The 16,384-nt window shown below is 37.4% G+C and overlaps 1 protein-coding gene across 4 annotated transcripts in view; it reads right to left on the minus strand.

Moving 5' to 3' along the window:
- slc2a9l2 (solute carrier family 2 member 9, like 2) overlaps positions 1–16,384 on the minus strand; it is a 328,902-nt gene that overhangs the window by 122,978 nt on the left and 189,540 nt on the right. For all 4 annotated transcript variants that reach the window (XM_069190343.1, XM_015344752.2, XM_015344753.2 and 1 more), the window contains 2 exons: positions 4,322–4,423; positions 1,234–1,309 (listed from right to left, as the gene is read on the minus strand). In XM_069190343.1, the coding sequence (XP_069046444.1) occupies positions 1,234–1,309; positions 4,322–4,423 (178 nt within the window). The remainder of the gene's footprint in view (positions 1–1,233; positions 1,310–4,321; positions 4,424–16,384) is intronic.

The following is a 16,384-nucleotide window of genomic DNA, read 5'->3' on the forward strand; positions in this document are numbered from 1 at the left end:
CTGTATACTGTAATGCCTAAAGAGGCCAACAGGAAAGATAAACCAGCCTTCTAAATAAAACAAAATATGACTTAGATTTAAATGGCTCTTCCTGTAAATTTTAATAAGTTACTGGGGCCCTCTCTCCCTGTTCTCAAAAATGCATTCATGTTTTTAAAGTAGGGATTCTTTATAAAGGAAATCACAGCTCTCTAAAATAAAAGAATGGTAAACGTTCTTAAACAAGATTCAAATACTTTACTAGAATCTTTGTCCTCTCACCCGGCAGAAGTTTTCCCTCTGTTTCCTTTTTCACTCTGCCATTTCTCCACTGTCCACTTGCATACTCTTCTAGCTATTTAGTTTCTCTTCTTTGTGTGTTTTGTACTGTGTTGGACTCTTGGTGACTCGTAATGATTTACCTAGAAGTTAATAACTAAGGTAAACTAGATTATTCCTTTTGATAGATGTGTCTCTAATTACTAATTACAGTTCAGCAAACACCTCACTTCTTACTTATTTCATTAAAGAACTGCAAATGTTGAAAATACAGTAGCTACTGTAGATGCAGACCATTATCTCTAGCTCCTGAGACACTCAATAGCCACATCAACAGCTCTTAACAATAACATATTACAGTATTTATAATACATAGAGAGTCTGTGACTTTCATTTGATGTTAGTAAGACATTTCACAAACGCTTTACTGAAATTCACTCGTGATTTAAGTCAAGGATAGAACTTTGCAAAATAAATTTGCAATTACTATTGTGATTTTGTGATATTTCTTACAGTGTCAACACGAAAGCACATGGTCTTCAAAGTTATATAAAGTAAATATTTAACTATGACTGTTCAACAAAATTTGACTGTCTTAGAAGATGTGCTGAATCAATCAGTCTGCAGACATAAATTTGTATTTAATAACTAATGAAACAAATCTGTGTATTTCCTACATTGGAAAGAAACACATTGTTTGATTATTTCCAAGCTATTCTTCCTAAACATGAGTCTAGCAAAATGTAAAAGGTGTAAATTAACATAATTCTATATGAAAGTGAAAAACATACCTACATGTTTAAATATATAACTTGAAAGGCTTTATAATAATTAGCATATGACTATCAAATCACTTTTTATGCAGTTAACACATTTTTCTGTTTCAAAGTGACATTAAAGAATTAAATTATCTGAATTATTAAGTGAAATGGATGTTTATTTTTTAAAGCAATTTTGTAATAGTATAGTACATACCTGGACCAATACAAAATGATGCAATTACAGCCAAGATGCTTGTAAAACTCAGATAGGGCATCCAGCTTACTGTGCTCTGGAAGAATATAGGAAAAATAATTGAATATTAAAAATATTGGCGAAGGAAACAATATTGTATTCTTCATACAAGGAAAAACCTAAGGACCATTGACTCACTGGTAAATATATTGTAATGCATACGGCCTCCAATGCTTGTGAGAGCTGGCTTACCAGAGCGGTGATGTCACCTCCCTTCCCTGTGAATAGCAGGGACCGCAGCTGCTGGGCTGACAGGAGATTTCCCTTTGGCTCAAGAGGCTGAGTCCCCGTTGAGGCCTGGGGGCTGACCTGATGTGGTAATGGCGAGGGTCCCCATGTGAACCCTGAAGTGTTACAGTATTGAAGCATACACTTATATGTGGGTTGTGTTTGTTTTCTTGATTGTGTGCTGGTGTATGATCAAAACACAATGCCTAGAATTTAGAAAGCAGTCAAGTCCATGTATTGAAGTAATTTGTGCTTATTTGAATTGCAAGAATAAGTAAATGCTTACACGAGCATATAGTGTAAAATAAGTCCATTGAATTTGAATTTTAGTACAACTAAGCCTGACTAACATGGGAAAATCATAAAATGGACCTGTTAAGAAAGCTTGCCATTCTGTTGTTTTTAGGAAACCTAAAGAATCCCTAGGTTAAAACCAGTCCTTCCTGGTTAGTGGGTGCATTTTTAAAAGTTGGGAGATAGTGTCCGATTCACTTTGGAACATAAAAAATTACCAAAAGAGAGATTTAACTCAAGGTTCTGTTCTGTTTTATGTGGATGAGGTTTATCTTTCTTGTTGGCCTCTTTAGGCATCATATAAAATGCAAGGGAGCAGTCTGGGTTTTTTTCTGGTTGGTCAGGAAGTAGGCTGTTTGTAGGTCTGGAGATCCTTGTTTGTAAATGAACTTGAACTTGAACTTGAACTTGAACTTTATTGCCATATGTAACCGGTACTGGTACAATGGAATTCTTACTTACAGAAAGTCTCTCGATTATAAAACAAGTGTAAAAAACAAAACAAAGTGCAAACAGTGCATCAAGACAATGTACAAACAAACAATAGACAATGTGCAAGTAAACATGCAGACAGTTTGACTGTAAACAATACAGACGTGTAAACAATGACTGGAGACGTACAATTAATAAATTACAATGAGGTAGATGGTGATGGTGTAGGTGTGGTCCGAGGGGGATGGCTAAATGTGTTCGCCAGTCTCACTGCTTGTGGATAGAAGCTATTGAAGAATCTAGTGGTAAGTGTCCGTATGCTCTTATATCTCTTGCCTGAGGGCAGTGGGGTGAAGAGCTCATGCCCGGGGTGGTGACTGTCCTCTGTGATGGCCAGAATTCTACCACGGCAGCGGTCCTCATAGAGCTGTTTAATCTCGGTGAGACCGCAGCCGATGATCTTCTGGGCCATATTGACCATTCTCTGCAGTGCCTTTCTTTCTCGCGAAGAGGTGTTGCCATACCACACGGTGATCCCGTTGGTGAGGACGCTCTCGATAGTGCAGCGGTAGAAGTTCACCAACACATGTGTTGGCATCCCCCATCGCTTGAGGCACCTCAAGAAATAAAGGCGCTGCTGAGCCTTCTTCATGATAGAGTCAGTGTTCACAGTCCAGGTTAGATCTTTAGAGATGTGAATTCCCAAAAACCTAAAGCTGGTGACTGTTTCCACTTCCGTTCCATCAATACTGAGTGGGCTGTGAGTGTGTGGCCTGTGTCTCCGAAAGTCCACTATTAGCTCTTTCGTTTTCTTTATGTTCAAGTCCAGGTTATTGCTATGACACCACCTAAGCAGCTGTACAACTTCATCCCTGTAAGTGGACTCGTCATCATCACTGATCAGTCCTATTATAGTGGTGTCATCGGCAAACTTAATGATGCGGTTATTGCTGTGTCTTGCTGTGCAGTCGTGAGTAAATAGGGAGTACAACCTTGGACTCAGACAGCAGCCTTGTGGGGTTCCAGTGCTCAGGGTGAGTGGTGTTGATGTTTTATTGCCTATCCGCACCACCTGTGGTCTCTCGATAAGAAAGTCCAGCAGCCAGTTGCAGACAGAGTTGCACAGACCTAATCCCCTGAGCTTTGTCACCAGTTGACAGGGTATGATGGAATTAAATGCTGAACTGTAGTCCACAAACAGCACTCTCAGCAAATAGAGTAACTTGTATGTTGCATGTGTTGAATATTGTGTTATTGTCATTATTAATAAATATTTGTTTAACCCAGTGTGCCTGATTGCTCTTTCCTGACAATGCTGTGCTGGAGAACAAAGATTTCAAATGCCTTTAATTATACCAACCGCTTGGTTAAACTCTTAGCATATCTTTTATAATTTGGGGTTTATGATTATTTATTTTAATTGATTATTGTACTCAGTCGATCTGTGGTAAATCTCTATTTGCATAACCCCCTATTTGTAAAAATAGTCTTCCCCAGTAGGGCTGTGAGCTACAATATGCAAAAGAAAGAATTTTATACATACAGTATTTTATATATTTCTTGATAGTCTGTGGCCACAGTAATATTTGATAAACTTGCCTGACCTGACTTGACTAAATTAACTTGACTTACAAACAAGGGGTGGTGTGGTGGCTCTTTGACTAAGGATATGTGGTTGGAAGGTTGCTGGTTCGTATCCCGTGGCCAGCAGAGGATTCCTACTGAGCAAGGCCCTTAACCCCAACTGCTCCAGGGGCACCGTATAAATGGCTGACCCTGTGCTCTGACCCCAAGCTTCTCTTCCTCTCTGTGTGTCTCATCAAGAGCAAGTTGGGGTATGCAAAAAGACAAATTCCTAATACAAGAAATTGCATATGGTCCAAAGGTTACACACTTTGGTGAACAGTTTATTGTGAGCACCGATCAAAGACTAAAACTTTATTTTAGATTTCAGAGACTAGAATCTGGCACTATTAATTATCTTATTGAAGATCTTATTATCTTAAGAAACTGGCTACATGTATTAGTTTCAAATATTGATTTTTATTTGATTTTGCACTTTTCATTTTTAGAAAACAATAAGTAAAATACACACCTGGAAGTTAAGAAAAATTGTTAGTACTCCATAGCACACAGTCATAGCACCAAAGCCAGCAATGAGAAGTTGTCTTCTACCAACTCGTTCTATAACAAGGCCCTAGAAAAAATGAAAATAACATTTTAATAAATAATAATACAAAAGTATATGCAGGTCACAAAGTAATTTACATATATACTGTAATAAGAAGGCACCCACTTTATCCACCAATGAAGTTACATCAAATCTGCGTGACATCAGCGAGGCCACAGAGCAGCCTTACTACATAGCACATCAGTTAGGTAAGTGAGGAATGGTTTCACAACTTGAATTAAGGGGGGACTTATTAAAGACCTGTCAGGAAAAGCCCAGAGTGGAATTTATCTAGGACACATTGGTTAACACTCCTATGATTATGAATAGTGTTGCAGGTATTTTAATTACCTAGTAGTCAGAAAAACAATTTAATTCCTCATCCAAAGTACAACAGTGTCCCAATTCATCATACTCAGGTATTGTTTTGGATATTCTGCTCAATGGGATAATTGCCATCTACCTGTCCAGTAAACCACAAACAGGAGTAACCTTTTTTGCTTTCACAGTTTCCTATCCCAGTAATGACCAAGCACATCTTTAACTTCTTAGAACTGATAAGGTTGGGCAAGAAACTCTAAATACTGTTGTAGCGGCAAGGCTTATTAAAGTACAGGAATTAAGTTTGCTGCTCCCTTGCCACTCCCTTTCTCCTTCATCTCAGTGGTGCTTGATACAGAGAGGCCATTCCATTTGGTTCACATTTAAGGTGTTTTTCTAGCCGATAGAGTGTCCTGATAAGGAAGAACTCCCAATGCTGAGATTCTCCAGCAATCCTAATAAATGGTCATAACTGGTGCCTTAAAGTCTGGGAAATTCCAAGGGAGTCTCATCCCAAGTTGTTAACAACTCTAAGGTCAGAGTGCATTGTTACTCATCATCAGCCAATCAGGAACTGGTAGGGCAGGGTAACCCCACGTGGGTATTGGATGCCCATGAAACTTTCAAACGCCTGTTGAAATGAACGACCATAGTTCCTCCAGGTAAAACAGGCAGCACAGAGTCAGCGCCTCAGCGCCTCCTGGACATTTCTCAGACTCTGCTCCTCCTGGACATCCTCAGACTCAGCTCGGAAAATCACGTAACGGCCAGTGTGTCTGAGTGCGGGACTTTTGTTTTGAGAGTCAAGAATGGAGGTCGCCAGCGCGTAACCAAAGGATCCACCCGAGGTTAGCCCAGCACCAAGCCTCATGAACCCACCACGAACGCTCACCTGATTAACAAGTGAACTACAGTCGGAACTGTGGACAGCTGAAATCACTATTCAGATCTAGCACGACATCAGGAACGAACCTGTCTTCTTCCTATCTAAAGAGTGTGACCTGTTTGTACCCACAGTCACTTTTCTCCTGTGCACAACCTCTGCTAGTAAGCCAGAACTAATTAGCCGGTTTTCCTCCGATTGGACACAGCAAGAAGCCTGCCACTGCTTCTTTGTGTCAGCGGGAGATCTGAATCCACTAAGATCGGATAAGTATTCAACATTCTGCATTACAGCTCGAGAATTCAATTGTTACCTCAACCTGAGTTGATATCAATTTATTTCCTATGAGTGATGTACTTGCTTTTGAGTATCTAGTGTAGAAGTTGTAACCAAGTTAATTTACAAAACGGTCTAAATGAATGATATACTGAATGTATGTCCCTCTTGGTTTGTAACTCTTCGTTATTGAATATATGCCTTTTGTATTCTGCTAACCCTCAATATAAGATCTGTTATGTTTATGCACATTTTATGCATTAATAAATGTATTTCATGTATTAGTATCCGTGTGTGTGCGTTGTTTGAGTTATCCCGCAAGGTTGATTCTAATAGCCATCAAAGAATAATTTTGTGACTTACTGCTACAATTAATAATTGTCCCGATAAATGCACAAATTTATTGGTGCCTCGTGAGAGGATGCCTACACTTCTAAGACTTTAAAAGAAGACATTTTCACTTTGTGTTACTTTAAAATTTTTAAGATGCTGTAGTGATGTGAAGGCTTTAATTTACTGTAACAATCAGAAATTGTAACACTAAATTGCAAGAATATTTGACTACTTTTAGGAATCAATCAAACATAATAATTTACAGTCTCACACACGATTGTTAATATACTGTACAATATACAATTTGTTGATATAAAACCAAATCATACATAAGAAACAACAGACATAATAGCAGACCATTTTACAGATATATTCTATGATATGAAAGCTGATCGTTCATTTAACGGTTATAAGGAGAAGAGTTACTAACTTAAGAGTTGAAATATATTGACTACAATGTGTTATGATTTACCTTATAGGTTTTAGCAGCCTCATATAATTACATTCCATAAATACACATTCAGAAATTCAGATTTGGAAATGTGTTTGGAATAATAGTTCATCTCTCGAGAATTACAATGTGAATAAAGAAGTTTTATACTCAATGATAAGTTCATTAATTGATGAGTTCAACTTCCAACAGAGAAGACTGAACAGGCTGGATTGGTCCATGGTCCGACATGGCAGCTGCTCACTCATTTCAGATAGTATCCAGAGAGTGTCCAGTGTGCAGAAAGCAAAGGAGAGAGCTTTGCCTAGAGTTGAGCCTAAGCAGCTAGTGTTGGTGTAGCAGAGCTGGTTGCAGCGCAGTGACATCACTGCCCTCACTACATATAACAGGGCCCTCAGCAGCCTGGGCTGAGGGAGATCTTCTTTAGCTAAGCCGGCTGGTTCTCTGTTGCCTGACGCTAGAGAACTGACTTCACCACCCTCCCTGCATATAACAGGGACCTCTGGGATCTTTTCTGATGGCATCCTCTTCCCCTGTGACCCACTTTGGTAGGCAGCTTTCCTCATCCAGGACCCCAGGGCTGTCATCCTTCCCTTAGCCTAGCAGCTCCTTTCCTGCCCTGTGGAATCCTGCCCTGCACTTTAGTCTGTTCTCCAACTTCCTTCATTCCTGCTGCCTTTCTGGCTTCTCTCTGAGGCAACTTTTTCTCCAGACATTAAGGACTCTTTCCTTTCTCTCACTTTTTTCTCCTGCTGTCTGGGTCACTTTTTCCTTTTTCTGTTTTGTTTAGTTTCTAGCAACCTTCCAGTGCCCCAGCAAAGCCATCCTCTTCCTAGGCAGCCTAGCATCTTGTTCCCGCTCTGATGCTTGGTTGGTATCACTCTATTAGCTGGAGCTCCCTGAGGATTCCTTTGTTTCCCGGGTTGGGATTAAGTATGGGTTTTTTTGTTACCCCTTCCTTGCAGATGTCTCCCCCGGTGATCCAAAGGTTGCATGGGTGTCCAATTTCTTTCACACTTGGGCACTTCCACTGGAGTGAGAATTCTGGAAGACTGAGCTGGTACCTTACGCCTGGCCTGGTCAGTGAAGCTTTTGTGGAAAAGCACACCTGTGATCCCTGGTGACTCTTCCTTTCTTCAGTGTTTTGGCCTTCGAGCTTGCTAACCTGTACCCCTGGGTTGCCCTTCAAGACCTCTGCGGTTCCCTTTTGTGATTCCGACTGACGGGTTGAGTTGCTGTGTCCGAATTCTTGGCATTAAGTTGAATTCTTTCACTGTGGGTGTCAGACTCCGTCAGGGCTGCGTCTTGTCACTACTCCTGTTTGTGGTGTTCATGGGGCGCAGCTGAGGATGTGAGGGTGTCCGATTGCAGAGGTCTAAGGGTGGCATCTCTGCTATTTGCAGATTATATTTTCCTTTTGGCATTATCTGACTGTGACCTTCGGCGTGCACTTGAGCAATTTGCAGCTGAGTGTGAAGCAGCTGAGATGAAAATCGGGACCTCCAAGACTGAGGTCATGGTTTTCTTCCAGAAAAGAGTAGATTGCTGTCTGAGTTTGAAGACAAAGCTCTCGTTTTTACCAGCCGATCTATTGTCATGAGCTGTGGGTAATGACCGAAGGAACGAGATCGCGGATAGAAGCAGCAGAATTGAGGGTTCTCAGGTTCGGCAATCTGGGAGAGCCTCAGAGTAGAGCTGCTTCTCCTCCAGACTGAGAGGAGCCAGTTGAGTTGGTTTGGGCAGTCGGCTTCCACTGGAGCTGTTCCGAATGTCCTACTGGGCGGAGACCCCATGGCAGACCCAGGACACGCTGGAGGGATTATACCTCTTGGATAGCTTGGGAGCTCCTGGGGATCACTCAGGAGGAGCTGGAATCTGGAACTAGGGATAGGGAAGTCTGGGCTGATCTACTCGGCTTGCTGCAACCGCGACCCTCACCAGGAAAAGCAGAGTGAAAATAGATGGATGGATGGATTGTAATGAGCAGTATGTACAGGGCTGGCACTATGTCAAGCCAGCCCTTTGCTCTTTTTGCTAGGGATGCAGTGAGCTGGTTTCCAGCCGACATACCTCAACCTCCATACCTCCAGCCGACATAACTCAACCTGTTTTCTTCCCTAACTGACTGGTTGGGGCAATCCTTGCTCCACTGGCCAGTTCATTCTTTACATTTTTTCCATTATCTTTTCCATTACTGACAGCATGGGTTGATTGTGCCCCCCTGCCAAGTAATCGATTTTTGTATTACCCCCTCCTTTCCTTTTCACTTTCCCTCCATCCTGGAGCACTGAAGCACTCAAGCCCCAACCAGTAGGGTCTATTTGGGCTCTTTGGGCTTTTCTCCACTCTCAGTCTCTTACACTTATGTTCTAACTAATCACAAGACAATCTGCTGTATCTGGCTGCTTTGTAAAAAAGTTCACTGAAATACCAGCAGAAATCCCTCCTATTTTAAATGTAATTCCTTAGGCATATAGACATTTGGCATGTGGCACCACCAAGGATAAAATGAAAAAGACATAAAGCAGATATTTTGAAAGATGTACATAAACTACGGAAACCAAGAATTATAGAAAACATGGCCTCTAGATCAGCAAACATTAATTCAAGGAGGTGCAACATGGAATTGAAAACATGGAGCAAGTTCTACCAACTTTCTTTCTTTAAACTTTTTAGATAGAACTGAACCTCATTAGAACACATTTTAAAAGCCTTGTAAATTAAGCTGATTTCAACTTAATGCTTATTAAAACAAAAAAGCATCATGTTAAATGATTTAATGAAAGATATTTTGGTTGAATGCAATTGAGATTGCAACACACATGCTTCATGATACATCTGTGTCATGCTTCCTTGAGAAAACTGGACCAGATGTGTTAAGCTGCAATACAGTTGTCATTTTTCCATTTCAGCCTTCTGAGATATAAATATATGTGTTGGTGTACTGCTTCATAACTAAGTCTGTTTGTAATACAAACTGGAGTAGTTTTTTCTAAAAATATTGCATCATAATTTTCTCATATTTTCAAGGTTAAAGTTAAACTATGCAATACTAGCCTTACTATTTTTGTATTGTCGATTTCTGAAAAAGTATTTTCATATATTCGTTGTTGAATTGTGTCATTGCTAGCGATTGATTACAAAATATATGTTGTGGACATTAAGCATACAGTAGGAAGTGTTTCCAGAAACATAATATACAGTATTGCCAGATATACAGTATTTCTTTGTGTATGATAGCAGGTCTGGCTTCTACTTTGAGAGCAAGTTTCAGGAACATTCTCACTTTGGCATATCAGGACAGATTCGATGAGAGTGATGTCATTGATTACGCCAATCATTGATTACGTCAATCTTTATTTTTTTCACTTCAAATAATCCACTTTTATCAAATATCATTTCAGATCATGTGTGGTCCTAGAAATCTCAGAATATCTTCAGAAGTACCTGGATCTATACAGATTTGTTTTATTTATTTTTTTCAAAAAAAATAGAAAAATGGCATATTAAAAAGATTACTTACTCGTGCTCTACCCTTCTCCATATTTAGTCTCTTGATAAATTCTCACAATACTACTTCCCTCTTCTTCATGATTCTTTAATGAAATTGTAAGTGCAGTACCACTGAACATGTTCCCTGGGATTTAGTCAAGCACTTTTATTCTGATAATATTGCAAATACAACCTACAAAACATTATTCAAATTTGTGCAGAAACATGAAGTGGATATTGACTGCAAATAGGTGCAGTGCTTAGCATCGGTGATGTGTCCAATTCTGGGCCTGGGTTGCTATCTACATGCAGTTTGTATGTCCTCCCCATGTTAATGTGGGCTTCCTCTGGGTTCTCTGTTTTTCTCTGACAGTCCAATGACATAATGGTAGGTTAATTGGTTTCTGAGAAGAATGGCCTATGTGTGAGAGTCTGCATGTCTGTCTGCGTGTGTGTGCCCTTTGATAGACTGGCATAGACTGGATAGACTTTGATAGACCTTGGTTGCTTGCTCTGGCTATCTGGCTAATTTGATAAAGTGGTTAGAAAATGGATGGATGGATCAACCTAAACATATTGCTACATGCTGAGTTGTAACAAAATATTTAAATGTCATTCTTTATTCTTTATGTTTAATTATCATTTTTCATTCATTGAAGTTAAAACAATTCCAGGGAATGATAGCAGAACTGCATTACTATTTCAGTAATATCATAGGATGGAATCAAATAATGCCAGGGGAGGCAATGTAGTTTCTTTAAATACAAGCATGGTGCAAATACTGTATATACCACATAATCATGTTTGTTTCTGATGCAGATTAGAATAATCATTAGAATCATCACTTAGCAAAGTACCATTTGGAATAAAAGATTATCCATATTTAGAATACTTGAAAAATAATTAGACACCCATTTCCATACTTAACCAGCTTTTGTTAGTATCCCAAAACATATCTAAAAAGCTGTGTACAACATCCTCTGGACACAGTATACAGGAAACTTCATATGATATCAGCAAATAGACATGAGCAAAGTCTGTGTTAATCATTAAATTATTAAGGTTTTATTTGGATACAAAATTCAAAACATTCCAAAATACTGTACCAGCAAAGAGATAATTATTCAAGTCCTTATTCCAGGTATTAATTATTAGGATTAAACCTTTTATGGGTTTATACAAAAATATAGAGGAAGACAATCCCTTTTGTTTTGCCCCTAAGGTCAAACATACTATGTGTTTGGTATATAGACGATATCACCCCCAGGGGACATTACAATCATGCATTGCAGAACAGAGACAGTAAAGAAACAGGAATAATGATACTCCTATTGCGACTGAAAGTTTTTTAATGAGCAAAAACCAGCCTCATTGAAAATATCTATGAGAATGTGAATTCTTTCTCACTCTAATGCAGGAAGGAGAAAGGATTACCTGTAACAAGACTGTGATCATTGAAAAGGGGCTTGTTATATTTTCAGTGATTTTTTGGAGTCTGTCCACTTAAATTCTTAATTGCATAATTATCAGAGTGACTGGTAATCTACAGTACAATATCAAAGAGGTGCACCAGTATAGTAAAGTGACATTGAATTTTTTACTGTGATAGATTAAAAAAATCTCATAATCAAAGTATTTCAGGTGATTGACCAGTTGGCAAAATTAGAGGCAGGCCAACTCTTTCCACTGCAACAACTGGTGTTTGTAACTGGTGGATCTGTTAATTTTATACCCTAAAATAGCACAGAGACAGAGATGGTTAACAGATGAGACAGGAATTGATATACTTTGTCTAGATATAACAATGTATCATCAGCATAAAGCAATATATAATGTTGAGTATTATTACCAGTAATGGATGCTTAAGAACTACACTAAACAACAGGTTGTATTAGAGTTCTCAGAGATCATGCAAACAGTAAAGGTGAAACTGTAAATGTGAAATTGGGCATCACTGACAAGTGCACTAGATATAGGAAACTGTGAAGAACACTTGTTTTCAGAGACGACAGTGTCTGAAAGCATTATCGTTAATTTAGCATATGATATTTTGAATAATATAACTATACCTGAACTTAGGCCCATATAATCCAAAACTGGAAAACCATATACTGTATTCTCTATACCAAGATGATCAAAAGCCTTCTTGGCAGAATGGCAGAGAGGAAGGAAAGTCTGTAACTGGAAGTATAATGTGGCAAAATGTTAATTTTTATTAAAGCCTGCTTGTTCACAGTGCAATACACTGGTTTTATAAATCTCTACCCAGTGTAAAAGAACCTTAGCATACAGGTTAGCACCTGAACAAAGTTAACTGGGGCCAAATATTCAAAAATTCTAACAATGCCCAGAGATGACATGACCTTCAGCTCAGATGAGGATATAGAGATCAGTTGCTTCTGCAGGAAAAAGTCTATGCAAATGAAGAGATTGGAGAATGCACAATTTCACTGACTGCATAAGTTAGAGTTACACATGCAAAAAGAGAAGTTTCATCTACAGTACATGGGAATTGACAGTAACCCACCCTGTGTCAATCTAATGGCAGGAATATTAGCAGAACATTCAGTATGATGGATTCTCAGTGATAGTATTGTATGTAGCTTTATTGACTGCTGTTAAAATATTTTTTTCTAGAACTACAGTATATACAGTATTTCTGAATATATCATTTCTGAAAAATTTGACACAATGTCTAAACAGTAGATTTAATGATTTTCTTATAAGTTTGATTTCCAAAGCTGTGGTCTCAGAAAGGTTAATTGATGATCATGCAGCAATTCAGTAGTATTACTTAGATGAGGTGTATGCTGCTGTGAGAAAAAATACAGATCTTTGTCTTTAATAAAGCCTTTCACTGTGCCCCACATAATGCAAGGGTCATTGACTGCATCCAAAATGTTTCATTTTCTAGTAGTTATTGAAAATCCAGCAGGGGGTAAGTGATGATTTTCCTGATGGGCAAATTCTATTCTGTGCCGTGCAGATGTATTCTGATCCTTCCTATGGTGTCCAATTTTCTAAATGATACACATTTCTTAAACATTATATAAGTTACAGTAAATGGCAGCAAAATGTAAACGAACAAAATACTAAAAGCAATTCCACTATACAGTAGCTTTGACCTTGTGTTTTGGATTATTTCCCTTCTATAGGTGAAATTATGTCCCAGTTTTAGGTCTGAAGAATCATTTTCTCCATCAGTCTTCCCAGTCCCTGTATGTTTACAGTATCAAGTAGGTGCAGTGCTGCAGACCCAATCTGGATCACCAAAATATTATATTTGCAGTTACCTGTATTATTATAGTATGGGAGGTGACCACCAATACTACCTTTTTTACACCACATTTTCTCTTTACATTGCTTTATTTTCTTTTATTTGTATCATTATTCAATATTTTATTATCATTATATATTATCATTTTATTATTATTATTATTAAACATCTATTATTTTATTAAGAATAATTTCAATAGTTAAGATTTCCATTTTGTAACAAGTCCTGGACAACCTTAGGTAGGATTAAAACAAAATTTGTCTCAAAATTGAAATTATTGAAATAATGTAGCAGGGTTTGCCAGTACCTATGCTTTAAATTGTTTGTCAGCTTTTATAGTTTAGCACTAGTTTCTTTTGCTGCATAGTTATTTAAGTAGTTAGGCTGGGTAGATAGGATCTAAAGTCTATGAAAAAGAGGTAGTGGTAGGCAGTAGAATAAATAAATACATTTTAATAAATAATGCTATTTTTACTGTAGATGTCAGTATAGGAAATTGCTTTCCACATTATATTGCCGTAAGGTACTTAAAATGAATTGTGCTCTGGAACTAGCTACAACTAAGAAAATTTGATGGGAAACAATGGCTGTTCTGTTCCTAAATTGGGTTGTGTAGTCAACCTATTTAATATCTCCTTGTGGTAACTGTCTTGAACTTCTGTATTCATTTCATTTTGCTCTTTCTCCTTCTTTTGTAGAAATAAGAAATTCTAAACGTCCTGCTTGCTTTTTATTCTATATACTATAGCTTCTCTTGGCACCTTCTTTTTTTCCTGCACAAAACTGAACACCTGACCAAGTCAAGCTCTATGGTACTAGCAATAAGGTCAGAAGTACTGGGTTACATTACCCAGGGTAATGCAAAACCCTGGGTAATGTAGCCCAGTACATTACCCAGGGTTAAGCAAAACATAAGCAAAACACTGTTTTAAAGTCCTGAAGGCTGTGTCAATGTGGGTTTATGCTTTATATGACTGATATGTCAAAACTCTGTCCCTGTTGTAGACCTTTATGCCACTTGTGTCAAGTCACTACATTTTAGTCATCTCTTTTTAATCTCTTTCTGAAGGTTTAGCATTTTACTGCATAAACATGCAAATACACATCAATCTGGGCTGTGATATCTGGTTGTGATAACAACCTAACATTTTAGTGTTTCAAAACCTACAGCTAAATAGGTAGTTTGGTTCAGTGCTCTTAGTTGTTTATAACATGCCATTAATGTCTCTTTTCTTCAATACTATGTGCACATATTTGCATTAAATTAAAGAATATACCATAGCTTTCACAGCATTATTGATTTAATTATTTGGAAGATTAATCTATGTTACATCTATTTTTTCACCAGTAGAAAGCTCTTCCTGGCAAAGGATTAGTTATTATTAATTCTTCAGTGATGTATTTCATATTTTTAAACCCCACTGCTCATGTCTTCTTTTCATCTGAGTGACATTAACCCTGATGTGATTTGTCAGAGCGCTTTCATAAACTATGATTAGGATGACATGTAACCCATAAGGTGTTCTAAAGCAAAGCAAACAGCAAAAGGGCAATTTGACACTACATTACATGGAAACAAGAAAGAAGTTCAGTGCTAGATTATGCTCTGTGAATGGAAAATACCAGCAGTGATATTAGCAATTTGTGAGTTCTTTACAGGTTGGCTGATCTATTGCACACTTCTTTTTATTGTTGTTGTCTTTGTTTAACCCAAATGAAGTTGAAAAATTGTTGTAAAAATGAAATTAGCAACTTTTCAGGCCAAAGACACATATATTTTCATATCAGATATGTGAAATACTGTATGTGAATTGTAACAACAATGTTGTTTTCCTAAACTTTTAAGTCTAAATAAAAATGAAGATGTTGGAAATATATTTCCTAACAGAATAATTTAGTTACTAATACAGCACCTTCACAAACTGTACTAAACATTCTAAAACATAAACATTTAAAAATAGATATTGTTATCTGTAATGTAATGTAGTAGATACAGATATTGAATTTCTTGTAATATGAATATGCTCAGCATGCTTCAGTTCTAAATATGCATGTTCTTAATAGTTCTCTACTTAACATTATAGAGTAATCATTTTCTCTGTTAGCTACTATGTTAAGACAACATGAAGTTGCTCTTTTGTACAATGTGAATATAAAATGTGTGACTCTTACTTTATGAAGTATAGACAAGTGCTTCTGACAAGTGGAAGGAACTCTCAAAAATCAAATGTTTTGTCATATTTAAGATATTCATTATAACAAGACACCAATTATTTATCTGAGAAAATCTATACATTTAAACTTAAAAAAAATAGTCAGAGGTACAGTACTGTATGTAATCTTTCTTTAGCCTACAATTATAGCAGTCCAGTAAAAGTGTGTGATTTACACTAGAACTCTTGTAAACTATAGGCTTTGTAAGATTTGCAGTAGAAGCCATAGAGCAGAAGGCATGAAGTTAAAAATAAACTGTTTTAGACATGCACCCTGCAAGTCCAATTAAAAAAATCATGCCAGCAGGAAATCCATCATGCAGAGAATATCAAGGCATTGATTTGGAACAAAGATTGTACTATTTAAGGACAGACATTATAATTTTAAATCATACAAATAAATACCAAAGTCATTACAAAACTTAAAGTGAATAAATGTATATTGTAAAACAATAATGTGTTATTTTTAAATTAGTCATTTTTCATCAATATTTCTATATGCATGCAAATAATAATGCTTTATTTTTCTGTTCAGCTTTTAAAAGACCTTTAATTCAAAATGCAGTTTAATATTTTCTATTAGTTATCATTAAGCATGTATGAAATGCTGTACATCACAAATAAAGTGAATTCCACTTTACAAATAGAAATTGAAAGTTCAGACCATTCATACATACTGTATAAATAATAACCACGAGGGATAGAGGTTTTTCACCAATTCACAGATTACAAACAGAACTGT

This window comes from Lepisosteus oculatus, chromosome 1 (assembly GCF_040954835.1).
Source record: "Lepisosteus oculatus isolate fLepOcu1 chromosome 1, fLepOcu1.hap2, whole genome shotgun sequence".
In the NCBI taxonomy this organism is placed as follows: Eukaryota; Metazoa; Chordata; class Actinopteri; order Semionotiformes; family Lepisosteidae; genus Lepisosteus; species Lepisosteus oculatus.